Source organism: Notamacropus eugenii, chromosome 1 (assembly GCF_028372415.1).
Source record: "Notamacropus eugenii isolate mMacEug1 chromosome 1, mMacEug1.pri_v2, whole genome shotgun sequence".
Taxonomy (NCBI): Eukaryota; Metazoa; Chordata; class Mammalia; order Diprotodontia; family Macropodidae; genus Notamacropus; species Notamacropus eugenii.
Genome location: NC_092872.1, coordinates 178,101,257 through 178,123,137, shown reverse-complemented (window position 1 = coordinate 178,123,137; position 21,881 = coordinate 178,101,257). Strand labels below are relative to the sequence as shown.

Sequence of the window (21,881 nt, the reverse complement as noted above, 5' to 3'; positions counted from 1 at the left end):
CTTTTAGTATTGAACTTAGGTGATAATGTAATTAGCCATGTAATTTTTTTTGGTTGGGTCCTCTAATTTCATTGGTGTTTGGAATTCTTCTAAAGGAAACACGCTCTCCTAATGCAGATCTGCAACTGTAATCGCAGAGTCTGGTAGTTTTGTAAAGTGAAGTAATTTGCCTGGGTCTTGCAGCCAGTATGTATCTGAGGCAGGACTTTAAATCCAGACTATTCTGACTTGAAGCCAAGTTCTTATCCACCATGTTATGTCATGCTTCTACTAATTTAATTAATAAGAGTAAATTAGCATGTGATAGCAATAACTGCTTTTAAAGTAAGAATTAGACTTTTTCCTAAGAAAAGAAAGTGCCACATCATAAGTTTTCTTAAGGGTGGAGTCATGTACATCTTTGGAATGAATGATTTATTTCATGTTGGAATTTGAGTCTCCTTGAGAGAACAGTAGTATGAGTGCCCTTCAGTCCAGTCTCAGACTTAACACCCTTTCTTTTGGATTCAGGATCTGTTTTAAAAGTAAATATATTTTCTCCCAGCTCCTCTTTCCCTAGGAAGCTCATAAAAATGGAATTATTGCCTTTTATCACTCAATTTTGATGAGTTCTTGTTTGCTAGTTTGTTCCAGATAGATGTTCTAGTGTCAGTATCTAGAGTGATCCTGACCACTGAAGCAAGCACTCACTAACCTCATTCTTTATTTGTGTTATAGCTGGCATCCAGCTTCCAGTCATGGGGGACATGAAAACCCCGGATTTTGATGACCTTTTGGCCGCCTTTGACATCCCAGACCCAACTAGCCTTGATGCCAAGGAGGCAATCCAGGCCACCAGTGAGGAGAATGAAAGTCCTCTGAAACCAGCAGGAATGTGTATGGATGAAAGTGTGTCCTTGACTCATTCAGGGTCAGCTCCTGATGCCCCAGCTGTGAGTGTCATTGTTAAGAACACCAGTCGTCAAGAATCATTTGAAGCAGAGAAAGGCCACGTTAGCCCCAGCCTTTTACATAATGGCTTTCGGGGCCCTGAACTTCCCCCAGATCCCCATGGCCTGGGACATAACTATGGGAAATTTGATTCAAGTTTTATGAATGGAGATCATGGTAGGAGTTACTCTGACAAGTTGGAACCACCGAAGTCAGAGCCTTTACCAACATTTAGCCAGTTCAGCCCAATCTCCAGTCCAGAGCCGGATGATGCTCTCAAAGACAATGGGTTTGAAGAGAAACAGAAGCATTCTGAAAGCCCTTACTTCCCCCCACCATCTGTATACATCTCCACAGGGACTTCAGCGCTGGAGGTGCTTGGGAAGTTTCCTGTTCCAGAACTGAGTATGTTTGATCACTACTGCAAGAAAGAAGAAAAGATGGAACTCCAGGACCACCAGGAAAGTGATCTGATTGCTAGTGAGAAGGAACATGATCAAACCATTGAGAAGGTGGTAGAATGTAAGAAGGAATTGGTAGATGAAGATGAGTTCTTTGGAGAAGCTCTGGCATTCAATAACGTCCCTGGCAATAAAACTGGGGACCCCAAAGGTCTTGTCCCTGAGCTCAGTATTTGCTCATCAGTTCCTCCACGACAGCGCCTTAAACCAGCTCATTCGAAGTTGTCTTCTTGTGTTGCAGCTTTGGTGGCCCTTCAGGCCAAAAAAGTGGCTGGTATTTCAAAGGACGATAAGGCTAGTATTACAAAAGAGCATTTAGGGCCTATTAGAGAAGGCTCTAAGGGTAGCCCCAAAATGCCCAAATCACCAAAGAGTCCCAGAAGCCCAACAGAGACCACAAAAAAAAGCATCAAGCCTCCAGACAGCCCTCGGAGCGTCTGCAGCGACAGCAGCGGCAAAGGATCCCCATCTGTGGCAGCCAGCTCCCCACCAGCAATTCCCAAAGTGAGGATCAAAACCATTAAGACATCATCGGGGGAAATTAAGAGAACTGTCACGAGCATCTTGCCAGACCCAGATGACCTGAGTAAGTCTCCAGCTGGGTCCCCCGTGGGCAGCGCCGCTGCAGAGGAGACCGGCGTTAGATTCTCTCCGTCAGTGGCACCCAGGGACTTACCAGAGTGTGAGACCTGTAGCATCTCTACCCAGACTGCAGATGACCTTTTCTCAGGGTCTGTCATGGATGCAAAGAGCCCCCAGGAGGATGGCAAAGGAGATGAAAGCATGAGCAAGCCTGATGAAACTTCATCACCTTGCCTCAACTCTAGTAGCAGGGTTACAAAGGTGACACCTGTGGTCCCTCAGCCGAGCAAAAAGCAGCAACAGCAAAACTTGACAGTGCCAGCATCTCCTGTGGCCCCTGCCAGCCTCCTCCCCAAAGCTGTGCATCTGGCAAACCTGAATTTGGTCCCTCACAGTGTTGCTGCATCTGTTGCTGCCAAGTCCTCTGTGCAGAGACGGAGCCAATCTCAGCTAACACAGATGTCAGTGTCTCTTGTCCACCAGGTGAAAAAGGCTGCTCCTGTGGTGGTGGAGGTCTTTAATAAAGTTCTCCATGGTGCCAATCCTGTGCCCATATATGCCCCAAACCTCAGCCCCCCTGCTGAAAGCAAGATTCGATTGCCATCCAGTGGTTATTCCTGCCTGGAGTGTGGGGATGCATTTGCCTTAGAGAAGAGCCTGAGCCAGCACTATGGCCGGAGGAGTGTCCACATTGAGGTTCTGTGTACTCAGTGCTCTAAGACCCTGCTCTTCTACAACAGGTGCAGCCTGTTAAAACATGCCCGCGACCATAAGAGCAAAGGACTTGTTATGCAGTGCTCCCAGCTACTCATGAAACCCATCTCTGCAGACCAAATGTTTTCACAGCCCCCTGCAAACTCCCCAGCACCAGCACCCCAACCTCTCCCTGTCTCTCCTAAAGCCAGTCCAGTTCCTGGGAACATCAACCCTGCTGCCCCTGCAATGCCACTCTACCCAGACCCACTAAGACTTGTCCGGTATGGGGTCAAGTGTCTTGAATGTAACAAGCAAGTACAGGATTATATAGCCCTGGCTTCTCATTACCAGAGGACAACCGAGGAGACTGAAGGTCTGGTAAGTGAGCTCTGCAAATTAGGCTTCCTGGCTCATCGGCAATAAGTGTGTGAATAAAGGCTGCAGTAACAAGCAAATGGGCATATAATCTTGGTTTATGATCTCTTAGGGAGAACACTAAGGCTTTAGAAATTCATTTCTTAATGTGGTTGGTTTTTCTTGGGAAAAGTCACCTCTGTGTGATTGAGGAACATCCCTGTGTAAATTGCAAGTACAGGCTGGTTGATTTCTCCTCTAGTTCTGCTCCACTCCAGGACAGTTTTTGATGTGACAGGGATGGTATCTTGAGCACTGCCTCACTAGCCAAGAACCAGGATGGAGCTTCTTTGCTGTAGAGACAACCCATCTCACCTCAGCTGCATTCACTACATTTCCCCCTTCAGCCCATAATTGCTATAACCTTTCCACATAAGAATGAAAATCTCATTCTTTTTTTCTTCTAGCTTTATAGTGGATGTGCTTATTTTTCAGAGAAGGGAGCGCCTGAGTCTAATGTGAATGTGGATAGAATTCGTATAAATAACTTGTTGCCTTCTGAGTTCTGAGGCGAAGTCTTGTTCAGGCTGTTCTTCACTGTGGTCTGAGCAAATTGTCTTTCCTTGTCACCCATGGAAGCAAACCTCTGTCACCTTTTTTGCATTCTTAGTTATCCTTGATTTGATGTGGGGAAGAAGCTCTTTGAGTGATGAGTTCATTGCTGTTATCCTGTCACAGACATCTCTCTGAAGCAGGGTTCTAGATTGACCAACTGAGGTCGCTTGATGAATGTGTATCATTGTGTGTGTAGGTAATCAGCCATTTTCATTTTTTTCCTTTATCCTTTCTCACTAGGGCATAATTCCCCTCCATTCCTTAGCTAGGGTTCATCCTACATTGTGAGCTGAGGTTTGTGTATCCCAGGAGCAAAGATAAGATAAAGCTATTTCTTCTTCATCTCATAGCAGCCTGTTCTAAATTCTTAATAAACTTTCCTGGTCTTTCTAGTGAAACCTAAGGTTCCTGGGGCAGCCAGTACAAAGTGTGTGTGTTGGGGGGAGGGCAGATGAGAGACAAGTAATTATAGTAAAGCCATATTTATCTTATACCTAGATCTTTCATTTCTTCAGTTTTTTTCCTCTCTCAGATATTTAGCAGACATATTTTTGGTCTCCCACTATAACAGCAAATATTCATTTACTATTTATTTAGTCCCAGACACATTGCATACAGAGACAAAAATAAAACAATTTCTGCACTCGAGGAGTTTACAGTATGCTGGGGAGTTAAAACCCATATGTGATAAGCATAGTATGAAGAAAATGTAGGTGGGAGTGAGAGTAGTAACTAGGGAGATCTGGGAAGGCCCTATAGAAGGGACACCTGAATTGAACCTTGAAGGGAGAGGTGGACATTCAGGAATTCATCCCAAGTGTGGGGAATAGTTTGTGTGAATGTCCCCAGGAAATCCCTACGAGAAGCTTTTTCCATCTTGGTACTTATTGTACATACTCTCCCTCCCCTGCCCATTATTCCTTTCTATATTCAAAAGAAGGGAAGATTCCATTTCAGGAACTGAGGGCTGAAGCTGATAGCTATGTGTTTCAGTTCCAGATCAGATGGTAAGCTCAGAGTACTTAGGTAGGGATCAAAGGCAGGAATAGGTTGGTACCTCTTTTTTTCCATTCTGGGGGCTTACACATCATGAGAAGCTAACCCCTCCTAGAATGAATCCATAAGTGATCTCTGCTGTTTTTTATGTTTTCCCTAAACCTCAAAGGCACCTATGTTGAACAGAGATATTAGTAAATCAGTTTCCCTAATTGTCTTCTTGTATGCTAGGAATAGTTGACTCTTTGCTGGTTCAACTACAGTTTCTCTTTACTGATTCTTTGGCTAGGCCATACCCATGACAGTTCTTCTACCTGGAAACACAGACAGTAGGATGATCACTGACCCCAACACAATTTTAATGAGTTGTCTGTAGGTCTTTGTGGTTGAATTGGGTAACTTCTAGATGTTCTGATTTTCTTCAACCTTGTGTGAGGAAATCAGATTCAGGGAACCTCAATGGTGAGAAATGGTGCTCAACAATGGAAACTAGAAAGGTCTTTGGATTTAGAAGAGATTAATAAAGAAGTCTGAAGAGAGGGAATACGTCAAGCAGTAAATTATCTTGATTATCTACTTTGTGTAAGGCATTATGGACCTGCCCTGAAGGTCAGGTCAGACTAGGAGCTTGGGAGATGGAACATGAGGACACTAAGGTCTAAAGAATCATTTTCCTTTTAAGTTAGGGAGATCACAGAATTTCCTAGTTGGAAGGGATTTCAGTAGCTATCTCATTCAAACCATATCTGGAAAAAAATGCTGAGTACAGCACATCAAATAAATTGTCCTCCAATCTTTGTTGAAAGTTTCCAAACCACAGCCTTTGAGGTGTTCTAATTGTTAGAAAACTTTTTCCTGACATCAGACTGTTTGTCTCTTTGCTCCTGGTTCTGAGGGATCCTGAGACCAATGAGAAGTTACTTTCCTTTTACACCTGGGTCTTTCCAGACTTTGAAGCCAGCTAGAGTTTCCTTCCTGAGTCTTCTTTCCTCTAGGCAAAATGTACCCATTTCCCTCAGCCATTTATTCCTCATGTGGCATGGACATCAGTTCTTCAGTATTCCAGTTGCCTCCCTTCATATATACTACAGCATACCAGGGTAGTATCTGGAGCTGAACACAGTGCTCTAGATCAGTGGTATCAATCTCAAATAGAAACAAAGGCCATATATTGACTTAGAAAGCCACAAGTTAACATTATCTATGCCTTATTGCATTTTTAATTGGTTAAACATTTTCCGATTACATTTTAACCTAGTTAGGGCCACTTAGGAGTGTTGTGGGTCTGGTGTTTGACCCCTGTGCTGTAGATACTGTCTGACCTGGGAAGATTACTTTGCAACTTTCACTTTCTTTTTCTTTTGGCTTTCAATGCAGCCTTAGAATAGCTTTTTGGTTTGGCATGGCACACTGTTGACTTATTGAATAATAATAATAACTAACATTTAATTTACATGGTGCTTACTATGTACCAGGCATTCTGCTCAGAGCTTTACTAAGATTTTCTCGTTTGATCCTTACAACAACCCAGGGAAGTAGGTACCATTATTTTTCCCCTTTTGACAGATGAAGAAACTGGCAGAGAGATATTAAGGGACTTGTCTAAGGTCACATAGCTCGTGTCTGAGATTGGATTTGAACTCAGGTCTCCTTGACTCCGAGCCCACTGCTCTTTCCACTGTACCACGTCACTGACCTGCTAAAAACTCCTAACCTGTTTTCTGACAAATTGCTGTCTAACCATGGCTCCCTCATCTTGTGCTTTTGAAATCAATTTGAGAACTTACATTTAATCCTATAGAAGCTCTTCTCCTAGGTTAAGCCCAGTGTCCTAGCCTGTCATGGTCTTTTTGAATCCCTGTTCTATTATCCAATGTATTAGGTATCTCATAAAATTACTGTCTATACCTTTATTGAAGACACTGCTAAAAATGACTTTAAACAGCTTAGGGTCAAGCCCAGATCTCTGGGACACTAGACTGTTCACCTATGCCCAGGCTGATACTGAACTATTAATGGCCACTCTTTTGAGTCCAGACATCCAACCAGTTCCGAATCTGTCTAATTGTACTATCATTTAGCACACATCTCTTCATCTTTCTCACTAGAATAGCATGAGATGTTTTATCAAGTGCTTAGCTAAAATATCCATGATATTGTCTTGGTCTGTCTAGTGTGTCTAAAGTGTGTGTCTAAAGTGGCCCAGTTAGATCTTAAGTTCAGCATTCTGAGACTCAGATATTTATGAAATTCAACAGAGTAAGGAAGAAGAGGTTTAGGAATGGCTTTTCCCTGTGCTTAGTGGGAAGAGAATCTTGCTCTTCAGAAGACTATACTCCCCTTTAAATTTTTAAAAATTAATTCTATTGATATCTTTTGTTTTTACATTATCTTTGTTCACCTACTCTTAAGGGAAGTGCAGTTTAGTTTTATGATCAGTAAGTCAGGGAGGGGCACAATTAAAAGACAAGAGAAGAAATGTTGAGCTTGGCTTAGGAGTGGATAATCCAGGCAGTTCGATTTGCTATTTCATTATTTTGTGTCAGGTGGTGTTGAAGCCCGCTCATTCAAACTGGAATACAAGCTTCTTATAGATGATTGACTTTTGTGATCTCTTCTCTCTTCTTTCCAGACTTGTCAGGTGTGTCAAATGATGCTGCCCAACCAGTGTAGTTTCTGTGCCCACCAGCGCATCCATGCACACAAGTCTCCTTACTGTTGCCCAGAATGTGGAGCACTCTGCCGCTTGGCCTATTTCCAGACCCATGTGAAGGAGAACTGTCTGCACTATGCCCGAAAAGTGGGCTTCCGGTAGGTGCTGCTGGACTTTTACATCTCCTTCCTTTTGCTGCTGTAGCATCTTTCTAAGCCAAGGCCATCCTTCACTGCTTTCTGGCATCTGATTTGAGAGATGCATTAGGGTCTGACTCTAGAGACATTGCATTGCAGGTACCCTCACATTTGGCTGACAAATGACATCTGATGGGAGTGAGGGATATGGAGCTAGGGACAAACCTGTTTCTTGGAAGAGAGGGTGGTTGTGAGGGAGCTGTTCTGCCCGATGTAGTGGGAATATGCGGCCACTTATCCTGAAGAATGAGGTTTCTACATAGGCCTGACTTAATTACCTAAGACTCTGCCTTCAGGAACCCCCCTCTGGACTGGCATACTCTGCACTGGTAAGACATTTTCATTTTCTCAAGAGGAGGGAGATGGATGTATATGGAAATATATGTCTTTTTTTTTTAAAAGGACATTTGTGGAAAATATCGAAATACTTGCAGTACTTTAAAAATTGCTTTTATATATCTGAAGTTACTTTGTTGCTTTACATTGATGTATTGTGTGCAACTTAGTTTGCTTATAAAATTATGTTTGACATGTAATAATCTTAAGTGCAGTCTTATCAGAGCTCTGCTGGTCTTATAACTCCATGCCCAGTGTTCCTTCCAATATATTGTGCTGCATTCCTAGATGGCCTTTTATAGTACAGTTCATTGTACAGTAATAATGATTCTGGCAACAATCACAAGTCTATTAATGTAACCTACTTTTTAATGTTTTTAAATGTTTTTCTTAACAAATGGAACTATAAGCTACTGTACGCTAAGGACCCTCATGTCAGTTTTTGCCACTTTATCAGAAGTGAGCAAAATCCTAAATAGAAGAAAATCCACATTCTCTAATAAGACAAAACTGTCTTGGTTTTTAAAATTCTAACTTCTAATATGTTGATAGTGATTTTCCATGAAGGAAAGCAGATAAAGATACAATAGTATATCAAAGGCCTTTTAGACCAGTTTAAGTGTGTGTTAAACCTCAGAATGAGCTGAGGCTAGTGAGGAAGGCTAGCATTTGGCAGTGAGGTGATGCAGTGGATAGACCTCTGGACCTGATATCTGGGAAGACGAGTTCAAATCCAGCTTCAGACACTTACTAACTCTGTGACCTTAGGCAAGTCATTTCCCTCGTGTACCTCAGTTTTCTCATCTGTAAAATGGGGAGGATGACATCCATCTCTCAAGAGTTATTGTGAGGATAAAGTGAGGTGACATTTTTAAAGCACTTTGCAAACCCTAAGGCTGTATATATAAATTCTAGCCATTGCTAGACAAGAGAGGATGAGCTGAGTTACCCAGCTAGCCAGCTCTCCGTTCAGGCACCTGGGTCTGTTCACAGATTGTGTTCATCCTTCGTTTTTGAAGAAGACAATGACATCAGAGAAATGATGACATGATTTGCATCTAACTGTGTTTTGAGTAAGGTCACCAGCCTCATTTTATTCTCCTGAGGCATCTGGATCCAGTGACCAGATATTCACCTGGATGACTTGAAAGACAAAGTAGGCTTAGCTAAGCAACAGTTTCATCTGAATAAAATCTTAGATGTTTTAGTGCCCTGTAAGTTCTGTATTAACCAGTAGCCTAATATGACAGACAAAAGAAAGCTAATGCAAGCTGCATGGAGAAGTGCATTATCCAGTAGTCTTGCTTTACTTGTTCTTGTCCAAACACATTTGGGGTATCGTGCTCAGTTCTGGATTCTGCCTTTTAGCTAGGTTATTAATATGCTAGAGAGGACTAACATCCAGAGATGTTGAAAGGCTTTGATTTCTGCTCTTTGATGGAAGGAACTAGGGCTATTTTACCTGGGAAAGGGAAGACTTAGAAGTGTAAAGAAATGAAAACTTCAAATATTTGGAGTGCTATTACATGGAAGGGTGACTCTGTCCAACCTCTGAGGCAAGAGCTAAGAACAGTGGGTGGCAGTTGCAAAGAGGCAAATTTAGGTTTGATATAAGAGAAAACTTTCTAACAAATTGCACTGTTTAAAGGTGGGATATATTGTCTTGGAAGCTAGTGCCCCTTAGCCTCATTGGAAATTTTCAGGATGATTTTTTTGTATGATGTGTCATAAAGGAGGAGCCTTTTCAGGGATGGGTTGGACTTGATGATGAACTTGGAGACCCATTCCAATTCTGAGATTTTGTGATAAATGGAAGGACATGTTGACAGTTCTCCTTGAATGAATTAAGAAGTGGGCAGAGCTGGTTTCATTTTCTGTCCAAAAGTAATAAGAAGTTTGATTTCATGGGATATTTGATTTTCTTGCCAAACCAGGACTTTCAGAAAACATTTTTATATACCAGTGGAAAGGCAACCATAAATACAAAAGGATGTCCTAGATTGTTAAAAGCAGTCTCTTTTCACTGGTTATGACAGGGAGTTTGTATTTCTGCACCCAACAACAGAGTACCTCACATACTTTTTGTGGAATCAGTGAAAGCATTTAAGAACATGAACCTGGAGTGTGGGCCTGAGATGTAGAAGTGATCTGTGCTAGAGGTGACACTGTTTTAAAGGCATGCAGGGGTGGATTTTCAAAATATCTCAAACTGGGGAAGATTATAAAAGAAAGGAAAAAAATCACAGGTGGTGGTTCCACTGAAAAATCTCAAACACGATGACACTGTCAACTTTCCACTCATGACTACTGTCTTGTTTTTCTAAAATATTTATGATGAATATTTTATGCATGCATCAAGGATATCCTTGAGAACTTAAGACAAACAAGTTTTCACAGCCAATTTTCTATAGTAGAGCACACATTTTAAGAAGCTGCATAGAGTAATGGTTATTTTTGGACATGTTGTCTAACAGACTTCCTCCCTTTAGCCTCTGTTTCCTCATCTGTAACAAGAGGGCATTAGACTTCTTGGCCTCTGAGTTCACTTAGAGCTCTGAATCAATGGTCTTGTGCTGCTCAGAGTTGTATTCAAATCTCACTTCCAGCATCTATCTGCTCTCGGATCAAACTGCTTAACCCAAGAGGTTCAGATTGCTTTTCTGTAACAGGGCACTGGTGAGGACAGCCCTTTGCAAATTTTAGAATATCACACAATGCGAAGAATTACTTATTAGTTTCATATAACTTTCTGAGAAGTGTATGTCTATAGTCTATTTTTTTTTAAAGCGTTTGCCTAACACAGAGTAGAGAGTCTCAATATGGTAGCTTTCATATCTACATTCAGTTTATGCTATGACAGATGGACTTTGTAGTAATTTTATTTACTAATTCATCAGCTGTTGAAATCAAGACCAATGTAAAACAGGGGGAACATGTGCTCACCCAAGTTTTTTGTCAGTTTCATGGTAGATATCCCACACAGAAACCAAACAAAGGAAGGGATTTCCTGTCAATGTCAAGATTCTCTAAATGGATCAGCTGATAACCTGGCCCCATACCAATTATATTGATCCCTGGAACTCTACAACGCCTTCAGATTGTAATGTGAAATAAATCATTTTAACCATCTACACTGCAAAATGATGGATAAAAAATGTCTGGGGCCCAGACTATGACATACGGTTGAGGGGGGTAACCTGTTGAGAGAGAGAGAAGATAGTACATATGTGCATTCATATGTATATAAAATCTTGGACAAGTGCTGTAGGTAGAAAGTGAAGTAGACCTGGAAATGAGTAGAAAAGGAAGGCATTTAGGAAAATTTACACTGCTTTTAATGATCCCAAACTTTTCATTGCAGCAAAATCCTCTCCTTAGCACCAGTTATTCTCTCAGGGATGTATATTGCTGAATCATGGAACACATGATCTTGGAAGATCCAAAGTGAAAAGTATACCAAAGAGCAATGAAAAGACATATTGCCTAGGTAAAGTGGTTTAAAAGATACTGAGGACCTTAACTTCCTCATCTGTAAGTGACCTTCCAGGTCTAACGTCTTGTGAGTTTTATGAGGCTATATGTATCTTTGATAGGAAAGGAGGTAGGCTAGTTACAGAGGATAAGAGAAAACAAATATCCCAAGCACTGTTTTGGTACCTGGAGAGATTAAGAGGTCTGAGAGAGGCTTCCAACATACTGGGGATATAAAGACGAGAAGATGGGGAACAGTTGTGATCTCTGTGTGTGGAAGGCATACTCAAACATGAGTTGTGCCAATTTGCACTATGAGGCAGCTTGATTGTGGATAGAATGCTGGGCCTGAAGTCAGAAAGACCCAAGTTCATTTCTGGCCTCACATGCTTAGTAGCTGTGTGACTCTGGGCAAATCACTTAGCCTCTGTTTGCTTTAATCCAGTGGAGAAGCAAATGACAAACCACTCCAGTATCTTTGTCAAGAAAACCCCATGGACAGTACTGGTATGCTATGGTCTATGGGGTCATGAAGAGTTGGACATGACTAAAAAACACCTAGTTGGCACTATACCCTTAGTACTTTTAGGTCTGATTACGAGGACAGAAACACATTCCCTGGCCCCTAGATCAAAAGATTACCAGAGGAAACAATGAAAGAAAAAATTACTGAATACATATTCTTGCTCTTTAAAATGTCCATTCCACTGGAGGTAAAATTAATATTTTGTTGTGAGGTAATGTGATATAGTACAAAGAGCACTATATTTAGGAACAGGAAAAGCCTGAGTTGGAATCCCACCTCCAATACTTAATAATTGTGATTATGAATGAGCCATTTACTCTGAGCATATCTGTGGTATGTGCTTACTTAGAGAAGGCAGCATGACAAGGGATCAGGGATTCACCTTGAAGTAAGGAATCTGTGAGTCAACAAGCATGTTCTGAACTGAACATATACTAATGATGTGACCATGTGACTTGCTAGTCTTCTGCCTGAGGCAGAAGATAAAAATTACCAGCCTTCTTTGGTGAAGGAAGTTTGCGCACCATGGAGTTCCTCATTCTGATAAAACTATAGATCCAAACCTCCCTGCCAAATATATATATCTTACAGGGTTCTCATGAGGGTAATATGTGTAAAGCATTTCATAAATCTTAAAATACTATTTCAGCTGTCATTATTATTATTATTATTATGAGTTATTTTTGTAGGCTGAGGACAAACAGTACAGGAATTTGATTTGATACTGTAGTTTAACATAAAGTTGTTGTTTTTTTAATACTGTAGTTATTTATTGACCTGATGCTGATCCAGTCTAACAGTCAGGCCATCATCTAAAGAGTGATGATAGCTTGAAACCACTCTTGAGGTAAAGCCTATTCTAGGTTCTCAAGACTGTGACTAGAGAGGGCAGAGCCAAGATGGTGGAGTACAAGGACAGACCTATAGGAGCTCCCCTCCATAGCACATAAAATACCTGGAAAAAATGACTCTAAACAAATTCTAGAGTAGCAGAAGCCACAAAATGACAAAGTGAAAGAGACTTCCAGCCCAACACAGCCTGGTAGGCCGACAGGAAAGGTCTATTGCACCAGGCGCGGAGTGGAGCACAGCCCGGCTTTGGCTACAGCACGACAGGGACAGAACCAGAACAGGCTTCAGGGGCCAGAATCCCTGGCAGCAGTAGCAGTTCCCAGATTGCTCAACCCACAAATGCCAAAGATAGCTTCACAGGTCAGTGAGAAAGCTCTTTCACCTGCGTGAGAAGGGAACAGGGTCTGGTGAAGCCAGAAGCAGCCACTGCAGCTGTAGCATCCATTTTTGGAGCCCTTGGCCTAAAGCCCCTGGGGGAATTGAGCCGCTGATCTGGATCTCAGCCCTGAGTGGCAGACCTGGGGTGAGGAGGAGGAGCACTGGCTGGCGTGGTGGAGCTGGAGGCAGTTGTGGAGAGGGAATTGTACTCACAGATCCTGGGCAGAACAAAGTGCTTGTGGTTGCTCACAGACAAGAGCACAGGCCAGGAGAGGAGTAAACCTCTCTCCCTTGATTGTGCCACCTTGGAGGAACTGAGAACTTACAAGTCCCCAGAGTATACCCTCCTCTTGACAAAGGACTCAAAAGTCAAGTAACTGACTGGGAAAGTGCCCAAAAAAGGGAAAAAAAATAAGACTATAGAAGTGTGCTTTGTTGGTGAACAAGTATTTTCTTCTATCCTTTCAGATAAGGAAGAACAATGCATACCATCAGGGGAAGACATAAAAGTCAAGGCTTCTGCATCCAAAACCTCTAAAATAAATATGCAGTGGTCCCAAGGACATGAAAGAGCTCAAAAAGATTTTGAAAATCAAGTAAGACAGGTGGAGGAAAATTTGGGAAGAGAAGTGAGAGAGATGTAAGAAAATCATGAAAAGAGAGTAGCTTGCTAAAGGAGACCCAAAAAATGCTGAAGAAAATAACACCTTTAAAAATAGGCTAACTCAGTTGGCAAAAGAGGTCCAAAAAGGCAGTGAGGAGAAGAATGCTTTAAAAAGCAGAATTAGCCAGATAGAAAAGGAAGTTCAAAAGCTCACTGAAAAAAGTAGTTCTTTAAAAATTATAATGAAACAGATATAAACTAACTATGAGAAACCAAGAAATTACAAAACAAAACCAAAAGAATGAAAAAATAGAAGATAATGTGAAATATCTCATTGGAAAAACAACTGACCTGGAAAACAAATCCAGGAGAGAGAATTTAAAAATGATAGGACTACCTGAAAGCCATGATCAAAAAAATAGCCTCGACATCATCTTTCATGAAATTATTAAGGAAAATTGCCCTGATATTCTAGCACCAGAGGGTAGAATAAATATTGAAAGAATCCACCGATCACCTCTCGAAAGAGATCCTAGGAATATTGTAGCCAAGTTCCAGAGTTCTCAGGTTAAGGAAAAAATATTACAAGCAGCTGGAAAGAAACAATTTGAGTATTGTGGAAATACAATCAGGATAATACAAAACCTAACAGCTTCTACATTAAGGGATCAAAGGGTTTGGAATATGATATTCTGGAAGCCAAAGGAGCTAGGATTAAAACCAAGAATCACCTACCCAGCAAAACTGAGTATATTTACTTCAGGTAAAAAAATGGTTATTCCATGAAATAGAGGACTTTCAAGCATTCTTTTTTTTTTTAAATTTTTTTTAATTTTTTTTATTTTTATATTTTTTATTTTTTAATGTTTAACAATCACTGCCATACAATTGAGATTTTATCCCCCCCCACCTACCCACCACTACCCCCCTCCCTCCCCACGACTGCATACAATTCTGTATAGATTCTACATATACTTTCCTATTGAGTATATTTTCACTATAGTCATGCTATGTAGTCAGACTAAAATAAATGAAAGAAATCGTATAACAAATCAGAACATGATACACAAACACATACACATACATAAACATGATCTGCTACATTTTGTGAGTGACTTCCATATTTCTTTCTCTGAGTGTGGAAGGCATTTTGCCTTGAGAACCGCCTTTGGGATTTTTTTTTTTTTATAAGAAGTTTTTGCGTTATTACAAAATTCCAAGTCTACCAGAAAAAACTCTCACACACTGTGGTCATTGCTGTGCACAAAGTTCTCCTGGTTCTGCTCCTTTCACTCAGCATCAGGTCATATAAGTCCTTCCAGGCCTCTCTGAAGTCTTCTTGTTCATCATTTCTTATGGCACAATAGTACTCCATTACATTCATATACCATAATTTATTCAGCCATTCCCCAATTGATGGACATCCCCTTGACTTCCAGTTTTTGGCCACTATGAAGAGTGCTGCTATAAATATTTTTGTACATGTGGGACCCTTTCCCATTTTTAAGATCTCTTGGGGATATAGTCCTAGTAGCGATATTGCTGGGTCAAAGGGTATGCACATTTTTGTAGCCCTTTGGGCATAGTTCCAAATTGCTCTCCAGAATGGTTGGATGCGCTCGCAGCTCCACCAACAATGAATTAGTGTTCCAACTCTCCCACATCCTCTCCAGCATTTATCATTTCAAGCATTCTTAATGAAAAGACCAGAGCTGAATAGAAAATTTGACTTTCAAACACAAGAATCAAGAAAAGCATGAAAAGGTAAACAGGAAAAAGATATCATAACTGACTTACTAAAATTGAACTGTTTACATTCCTACATGGAAAGATAATATTTGTAACTCTTGAGACTTTTCTCAGTATTTGGGTAGTTGGAGGGATTACACACACACACACACACACACACACACACACACACACACACACACACACAGATAGAGAGCATAGGGTGACTTGAATAGGAAGGGATGACATCTAAAAAAATGAAATCAAGGGGTGAGAAGAATATATTGGGAAGAGAAAGGGAGAAATTTAATGGGACAAGTTATCTCATGAAAGCTTTTTCAATGGAGGGAAAAAGGGGGAAGGTGGGAGGGAAAAAGGGGGAAGGTGAGAGGGAAAAAGTGAAGCTTACTCATCTAATTTGGCTTAAGGAGGGAATAACATACACACTCAATTTGGTATGAAAATCTATCTTACACTATAGGAAAGTAGGGGAGAAGGGGATAAGTGGGGTGGGGGGATGTTGGAAGGGGGCGCAAATGGGAGGAGGGAGTAATTAGAAGTAAACACTTTTGGAGAGGGACAAGGTCAAAAGAGAGAATAGAATAAATGGGGGGCAGGGATAGGATGGAGGGACATATAGTTAGTCTTATACTACATGACTATTTTGGAAGTCTTTTGCAAAACTACACATATATAGCCTATATTGAATTGCTTGCCTTCTCAGTGGGGATGGGTGGGGAGAGAGGAAGGGAGAGAAGTTGGAACTCAAAGTTTTAGGAATGAAGGTTGAGAATTGCTTTTGCATGCAACCTGGAAATAAGAAATACAGGCAATGGGATGTAGAAATCTATCTTGCCCTACAAGAAAAGAGGGAAGATGGAGATTAGGGAAGGGAAGGGTGTGATAAAAGGGAGGGCACATTGAGGGAAGGGGCAATCAGAATGCACAGTGTTTTAGGGTGGGGGAGAGGAGAGATGGGAAGAAAATTTGGAACTCATAATTCTGTGGAAATGAATGTTGAAAACTATAAATAAATAAATAAACAGGAAAAAAAGGCTTTGCCTAGAATCCCTGGAATTGAAATAATTGAAGCAAGTTGGCTGTTTTGTTATCCTTTACTGAGCCCACCCCTTCAGGTCTCCAAGGGAACTAAGAACTTGAATACATTTGTATAACTAGCTAGCCTGGAGTATTTACTAAGCAATTCCTGTGTGCCAGGCACTGTGCTCAGCACTAGGAACACAAGCGAGCCTGCCCTTACCCCAGAGAAGCTTAAACTCTAAAGGGAGAAAACAGAACCTAAAGGGGAGCTGGAAAGAGAATGGGAGAGGGTCCTTGCAAGGGGTCAAGGCAACCATCAGAAGAGAAGTCCAGGGAGTTGAGTGGGGAGTGAAGTGGAGCATGGCTGGGACCTGTTGTGAAATAGCAGCAGCAAGCAAGGTTGGCAGTCACTAGTCAAGAAAGAGAGCTCTGCAGTTCACAAGGTTGAGTATCTTAACAACCTTGTGAGATTGGCAAGGCACGTATTAGCTGAACTTACAGCTGTAGAAACCAAGACCAGGAGTCATTAAATGAAATCTGGCAGAAGTCATACATAGCTAGTTAGTGGCTCAAATAGGGCTTGAATCCAGATATTCTGATACACATTTCAGTCAGTATCCTTTCCACTGTATATACTATCTCTAAGAAGGCATTTGTCTCCAGAGATCTCAGATTCCCATGGTCTTAACTGTAAGCAGCTATTGAATATACCTTCTGTTAAAGGGAATTTCACAATATCAATTATTTATACTGAATATCAGTTGATTTACTGAGTGAATCGAATTGAGCAACAAGAATTTATTCAGCTTCTGCTTTGTGTTTGTGTTCTAAGTAGGAACCAGATCAAATTTTGGTAAGGACATAATTATCTTTTTATGCATTCCTTTACTCAAATAAGACACAAGTATGTATATTATCAGTCAACAAACATAATCAACAAATTCTTATTGAGCACCTGCTTTTTCTATAGCCCCATGTTTTATTTTGGTAATATATCTATGTCTAGTGTATGAAAAATTGGCAGGATTGCCACATGACCTGCTATTTTGTGGAGCTCCATTCTCTAATGGTGGCTTTGCAGTGATTGGGGGGAACAGTTATTTAAAGAGAAGGTGATAATTGCCAGCTGTCAAATAAAGGATTGGAAGTGGTTCTCATGGACACAAACCTCAGCACTCTCCCCTAAGAGACAGAAAGGAAGAACTCTTCCCCACCCTACAAACCCTCACTGCTCAAGGCTAACTTTGTTGGAGGTTGGGGTGGGGCTGTCAACTTGGGATGGTCCTGGGTTCTGTGTGCCTTCAGTGCTGACCTTCTGTGGAGATGATGAAAAAAAATTGAATAAGTAGTTCTTGTTCTCAAGGAGCTTATGGTCTCCTTGGGAAGATGTCAAAAGACAGAGATGGCAGACTTCATATGAATGACACAGGTAATTGAGTCCAGTATACATTTATTGAAAGATGTGCTGTTTGTGAAACATTGTAATGGGCATGAGGGGAGATGAAAAGAGAAGTGAGAGAGTTCCCATAAGGAACAAGCAACTAATTAGTAGAGAGATCATATGTCTGCAAAACTGCAGTATGAGTTAGAACATAATATGTGCATAGAAGCTTAAAATGCTTTAGAGTTCTGAGGAAGGAAGACGCAATTTCCAGATGAGGGAATTGGTTGACTAAATAGGTGTCATGTATCTTTTTTAAAATTCAGTTTTATCTTATTTTCAGTTCTATATTCTCTGCTTCACTCTGCTCCTTTTCTCACCTATTGGGAAAGCAAGAAAACTAAACCCTATTACAATTGTATAATTAAGCAAAATAAATACCCAAATAAAGAATGTGATGTGCCCCCCCCCCCCGACATTCTTCAGTGTGCTCTCTTGAGTTCATTGTCTCTCTTTCTGGAGGTGGGTACCCTGTTTTTATCTTGCGTCCTCTAGAACTGTTTGTTTCTTTGTGTTGGTCAGAGTTTCTAAATCATTCACAGTTATTTGTCTTCATAGTAATGTTGTTATTGTATAAATTGTTCTGTGTACTTTAGTTTATGTGTTCACTTTCTGCTCTGCATGGAGAACAGTAGATCCCTTCACCTTATTTGCTTAAGATATGACCATCTGGAACTCCATTTCTCATTCCTTCAGTCCTTTTTACAGCTTCTGGAGGAAATTAGAGGTCTCAGGAGGGACTCATCAAGTCAGCATAGTAGGTGCAAGCTGAAACCTAGTGTATGACCTGTTGTTTTGAACTGCCTTTGCATATTTTGAGACTTCAAAATAGAGCTCATCCATCCATGTATCTGCTCGAGGGATACTAATCACAATCTGATAACTTTTTATGCAGTTCTTATCTACGTCCTACCAGATTTCCTTCATGGGAAGTCCATTTGATATGCTGATATGCCAGAAACCATCTTCTAGATCTCTTGACATTGAGGGGGTACAAATAGTGCCCTGAGGTTGTCTATCAGTGATCCGTTACTCTCACTAAATAACCAGCCTGCCTCCTTTTACAGCCTTAGTTTACTTTTTATACCATTCCTTCAAACTAGCTCTTCATTATAACTACTTGTACCCTTTTTTTCTTCTTTCCAGTCCCAAGATTATTCTCCTTGTCTGAGGAAGTAGAAGCAGCAGAAGCAACTCTGCCTTCCGTCCATCAGCACTTATCATCATTCTGCCTACCCCGCACAGATGCCTTGCTCCTTTGTTGATTCTCCACTTCTCAGAAGAGATTTGTTTTTACCCTTTTGTCCAGCCTAGCACTCATTCTAAGCTTCAGAATTTCTGATACGATTCTTAAAGAACCATGCCATGCTATTTGTATTTATCTGCTATTACCTATCCCTGCTTTTGTCTTCTATATGTGACTTTTAAAAACTAGGATTGGGCCACATAAACAGCTATCCTTTTTCCTCTCTTCTAGAATTGTTTCTCTTTGTAGCCTCAGAATTTCATTCTTGAGAGCTTCTCATCTCTCCTGGGCTTATTCCTCTGATATAAATTTAATTCAAAGGACCCTGTCTGCTTTTTCTAAATCCTAAAAAGTTGCTCTCCCCAAAATCTCAGCTCATGCCATATCTGGATTTCTCTGTTAAAGGACTGCAAGGACCTGGATGGCCCAGTGAAATCTCCTTTATCACAAATTCTGAGATGGAAAAGGGGCTCTTCTCTCCCCCCTCACCCAGGATGTCTCCCCCCCTCTTCCATTCTGAGCCATTTTACTGTCCATGCATGGTGTATCCTTGAGTTACGTGTACTGGTGTTCTGGCTGTACACACTCTACATCTCATTGCATGTGATAGTCTAAACAGTAGACATTCTTTACCTCCTTGATTTTTCTTGTGAGGCCAAGTAGGGTGAATTCTATTTGAGTGATTACGGATCTCATTTAGGAAATTTTGCTGTGTTGCACAATACCATCTGCAGACCAGAACGTCTGGTGGTCTTCAGCATCAATAGAGAATCCCTCTTCTATTTAGACATTTCTTTAAACACCCTTTGACTGTGGTAAATACCTTTATCTCCTTCTTTTAAGCTTTGATATTTATAATTAGTCATCAAACAATTGATGCTTGTTGTCCATCTTTCATGGAATTTTGATTTTCCTTTTGCTTTGTGCATGGAATTCATTTTATTGAAGGAGAACCTTTAAGGTAGTATTTTGCTGTACCAAATCAGTTTTTTATGGTTAACAAACAATAAGCCCAGTAAAATCTTGTATTTTCTTCATATTTCATTCACTCGTGTATCTTTAAAGATATCCTTTGTAGCATGTTGCTTTTGAAAGCCCACTTGTTCTTTTCTAATTACTTCATGCCTTCAATGTAGGTAAAAGATTATTCCTATAAAATTTTTATAGAAATGGCAAGGTAGAGTAGGCACGTAATTTGTTAGTTGTTGATGTTTTCTTAGTCGCCTTTTTTTTATAGTAAGATTGCCAGTTAAGCTAAAAAGATGGGCATTATTCTTTCTTTGAGGTAGTTGAGAGTTGATCCCTCACACCTTCAAAATTGTGGCACCTCCCTCAAAGGATGTTCTTTGTGTCTGTAAGTCATGCAGCCAGTCAGGGACTGAAATATTATTGTTTGTGTTCAGTTGCTTTTTAGCCATGTCTGACCCTTTTGGGGGTTTTCTTGGCAGAGGTACTGGAGTGATTTGCCTTTTCCTTCTCCAGCTCATTTTCCAGACGAGGAAGTTGAGGCAAACAGGGTGAAGTGACTTGGTCCAGGATCACCCAGCTAGTAAGCGTCTGATGTCAGATTTTAATTCAGGTCTTCCTGACTCCAAGCCTGGCACTCTATCCACTGTGCCACCTACATGAAATATTAAGAATCCAAACATGGCAAGCTCTGTTGTCATTAGTAGAGAAAATGGTATGAGAAAACTGCTGAGTTTTTATTTTTGAATACCTAATGCTGAGCACAATGCCAGTGACGTGGTTTAATAAATGCTTGTTGATTGATTGATTGATTGTATAGAAATTGAGAAAATATTTTTCCATTTTACGTTTGTTGTCCTCATAGAGTCATCATTAATTTTCAGTGATCTGGCTTAATTGGACCTCTTACCAAGCTTTATATATAAACTAACAAATTTAGTTTATTTCTTAGTCTTGAGCCATATCGTCCAACATTTTTGTTTTTTGCCATCCTTTTCTATGTATTGCTGATTTAGTTTGGAGGCTTTATGAAATATTTTGAAGAACATCAACACCTCTTCTGCAACAGGAGGGAAAATCTTTTTATAGATTCTAATAATGAGTACTATAATTATCAACAATTGTGTTTGTTGTTGCTTTCAAACATATACTAAAACCAACTTGCCAGCACCTTTGTTTGCTTCTTTAAGGAGGAAGAGCTGTAAGCCATCCTTCTAACTTTGTTTTCCTTTTTTCTTTTGGTCTCATTTATGAAAATATCAGTATTGATACATTTAGTTCCTTCAATAGTGTTTATTCTTTGTTCAGTGAACAAGAATCTCACATTTGCAATCATCACCAATAGTTTAAAATATGTGATTCTTAACGCTCTGTGTTTCTTCTCTTTCACCATTCTATTACTGGTGCTGCAGTAGTATTATAATGCACACGACTTAGGGGAATATTGTATTTTTCTTTGTCTTATGAGTTGCTTTGGTCAAGGAATTACTACCTAAACTCTCTGTTTTCCTTAACAAATACTTTGAGTGCCTGCTGTATCCAGTTCAGTTAAGTTGACAAAGTGCTGACTATGAGTTAGGGAAGAGCCGAGTTCAAATCCAGCCCCAGACTTTTCCCAGTAAAACAGGATCCTAACAGCCCTTGCCTCTCAGGGTTGTTGGGAAGCATATGCAAAACCATTTGCAAAACTTAAAGTGGTAGAAACATACATACACACACATGTATGTTTGTGTGTATCTACTACAGTTACTCCTATGACTCATACTGTGATGACTACTACCACCACCACCACCACTGCTGTCACCACT

General features: G+C 40.6%; 1 protein-coding gene across 4 annotated transcripts in view; it reads left to right on the top strand.

Annotated features, from left to right (window-relative positions):
• ZNF592 (zinc finger protein 592) overlaps positions 1 to 21,881 on the top strand; it is a 65,350-nt gene that overhangs the window by 39,385 nt on the left and 4,084 nt on the right. For all 4 annotated transcript variants that reach the window (XM_072619876.1, XM_072619850.1, XM_072619870.1 and 1 more), the window contains exons 2-3: positions 718 to 3,047; positions 7,267 to 7,445. In XM_072619876.1, the coding sequence (XP_072475977.1) occupies positions 718 to 3,047; positions 7,267 to 7,445 (2,509 nt within the window). The remainder of the gene's footprint in view (positions 1 to 717; positions 3,048 to 7,266; positions 7,446 to 21,881) is intronic.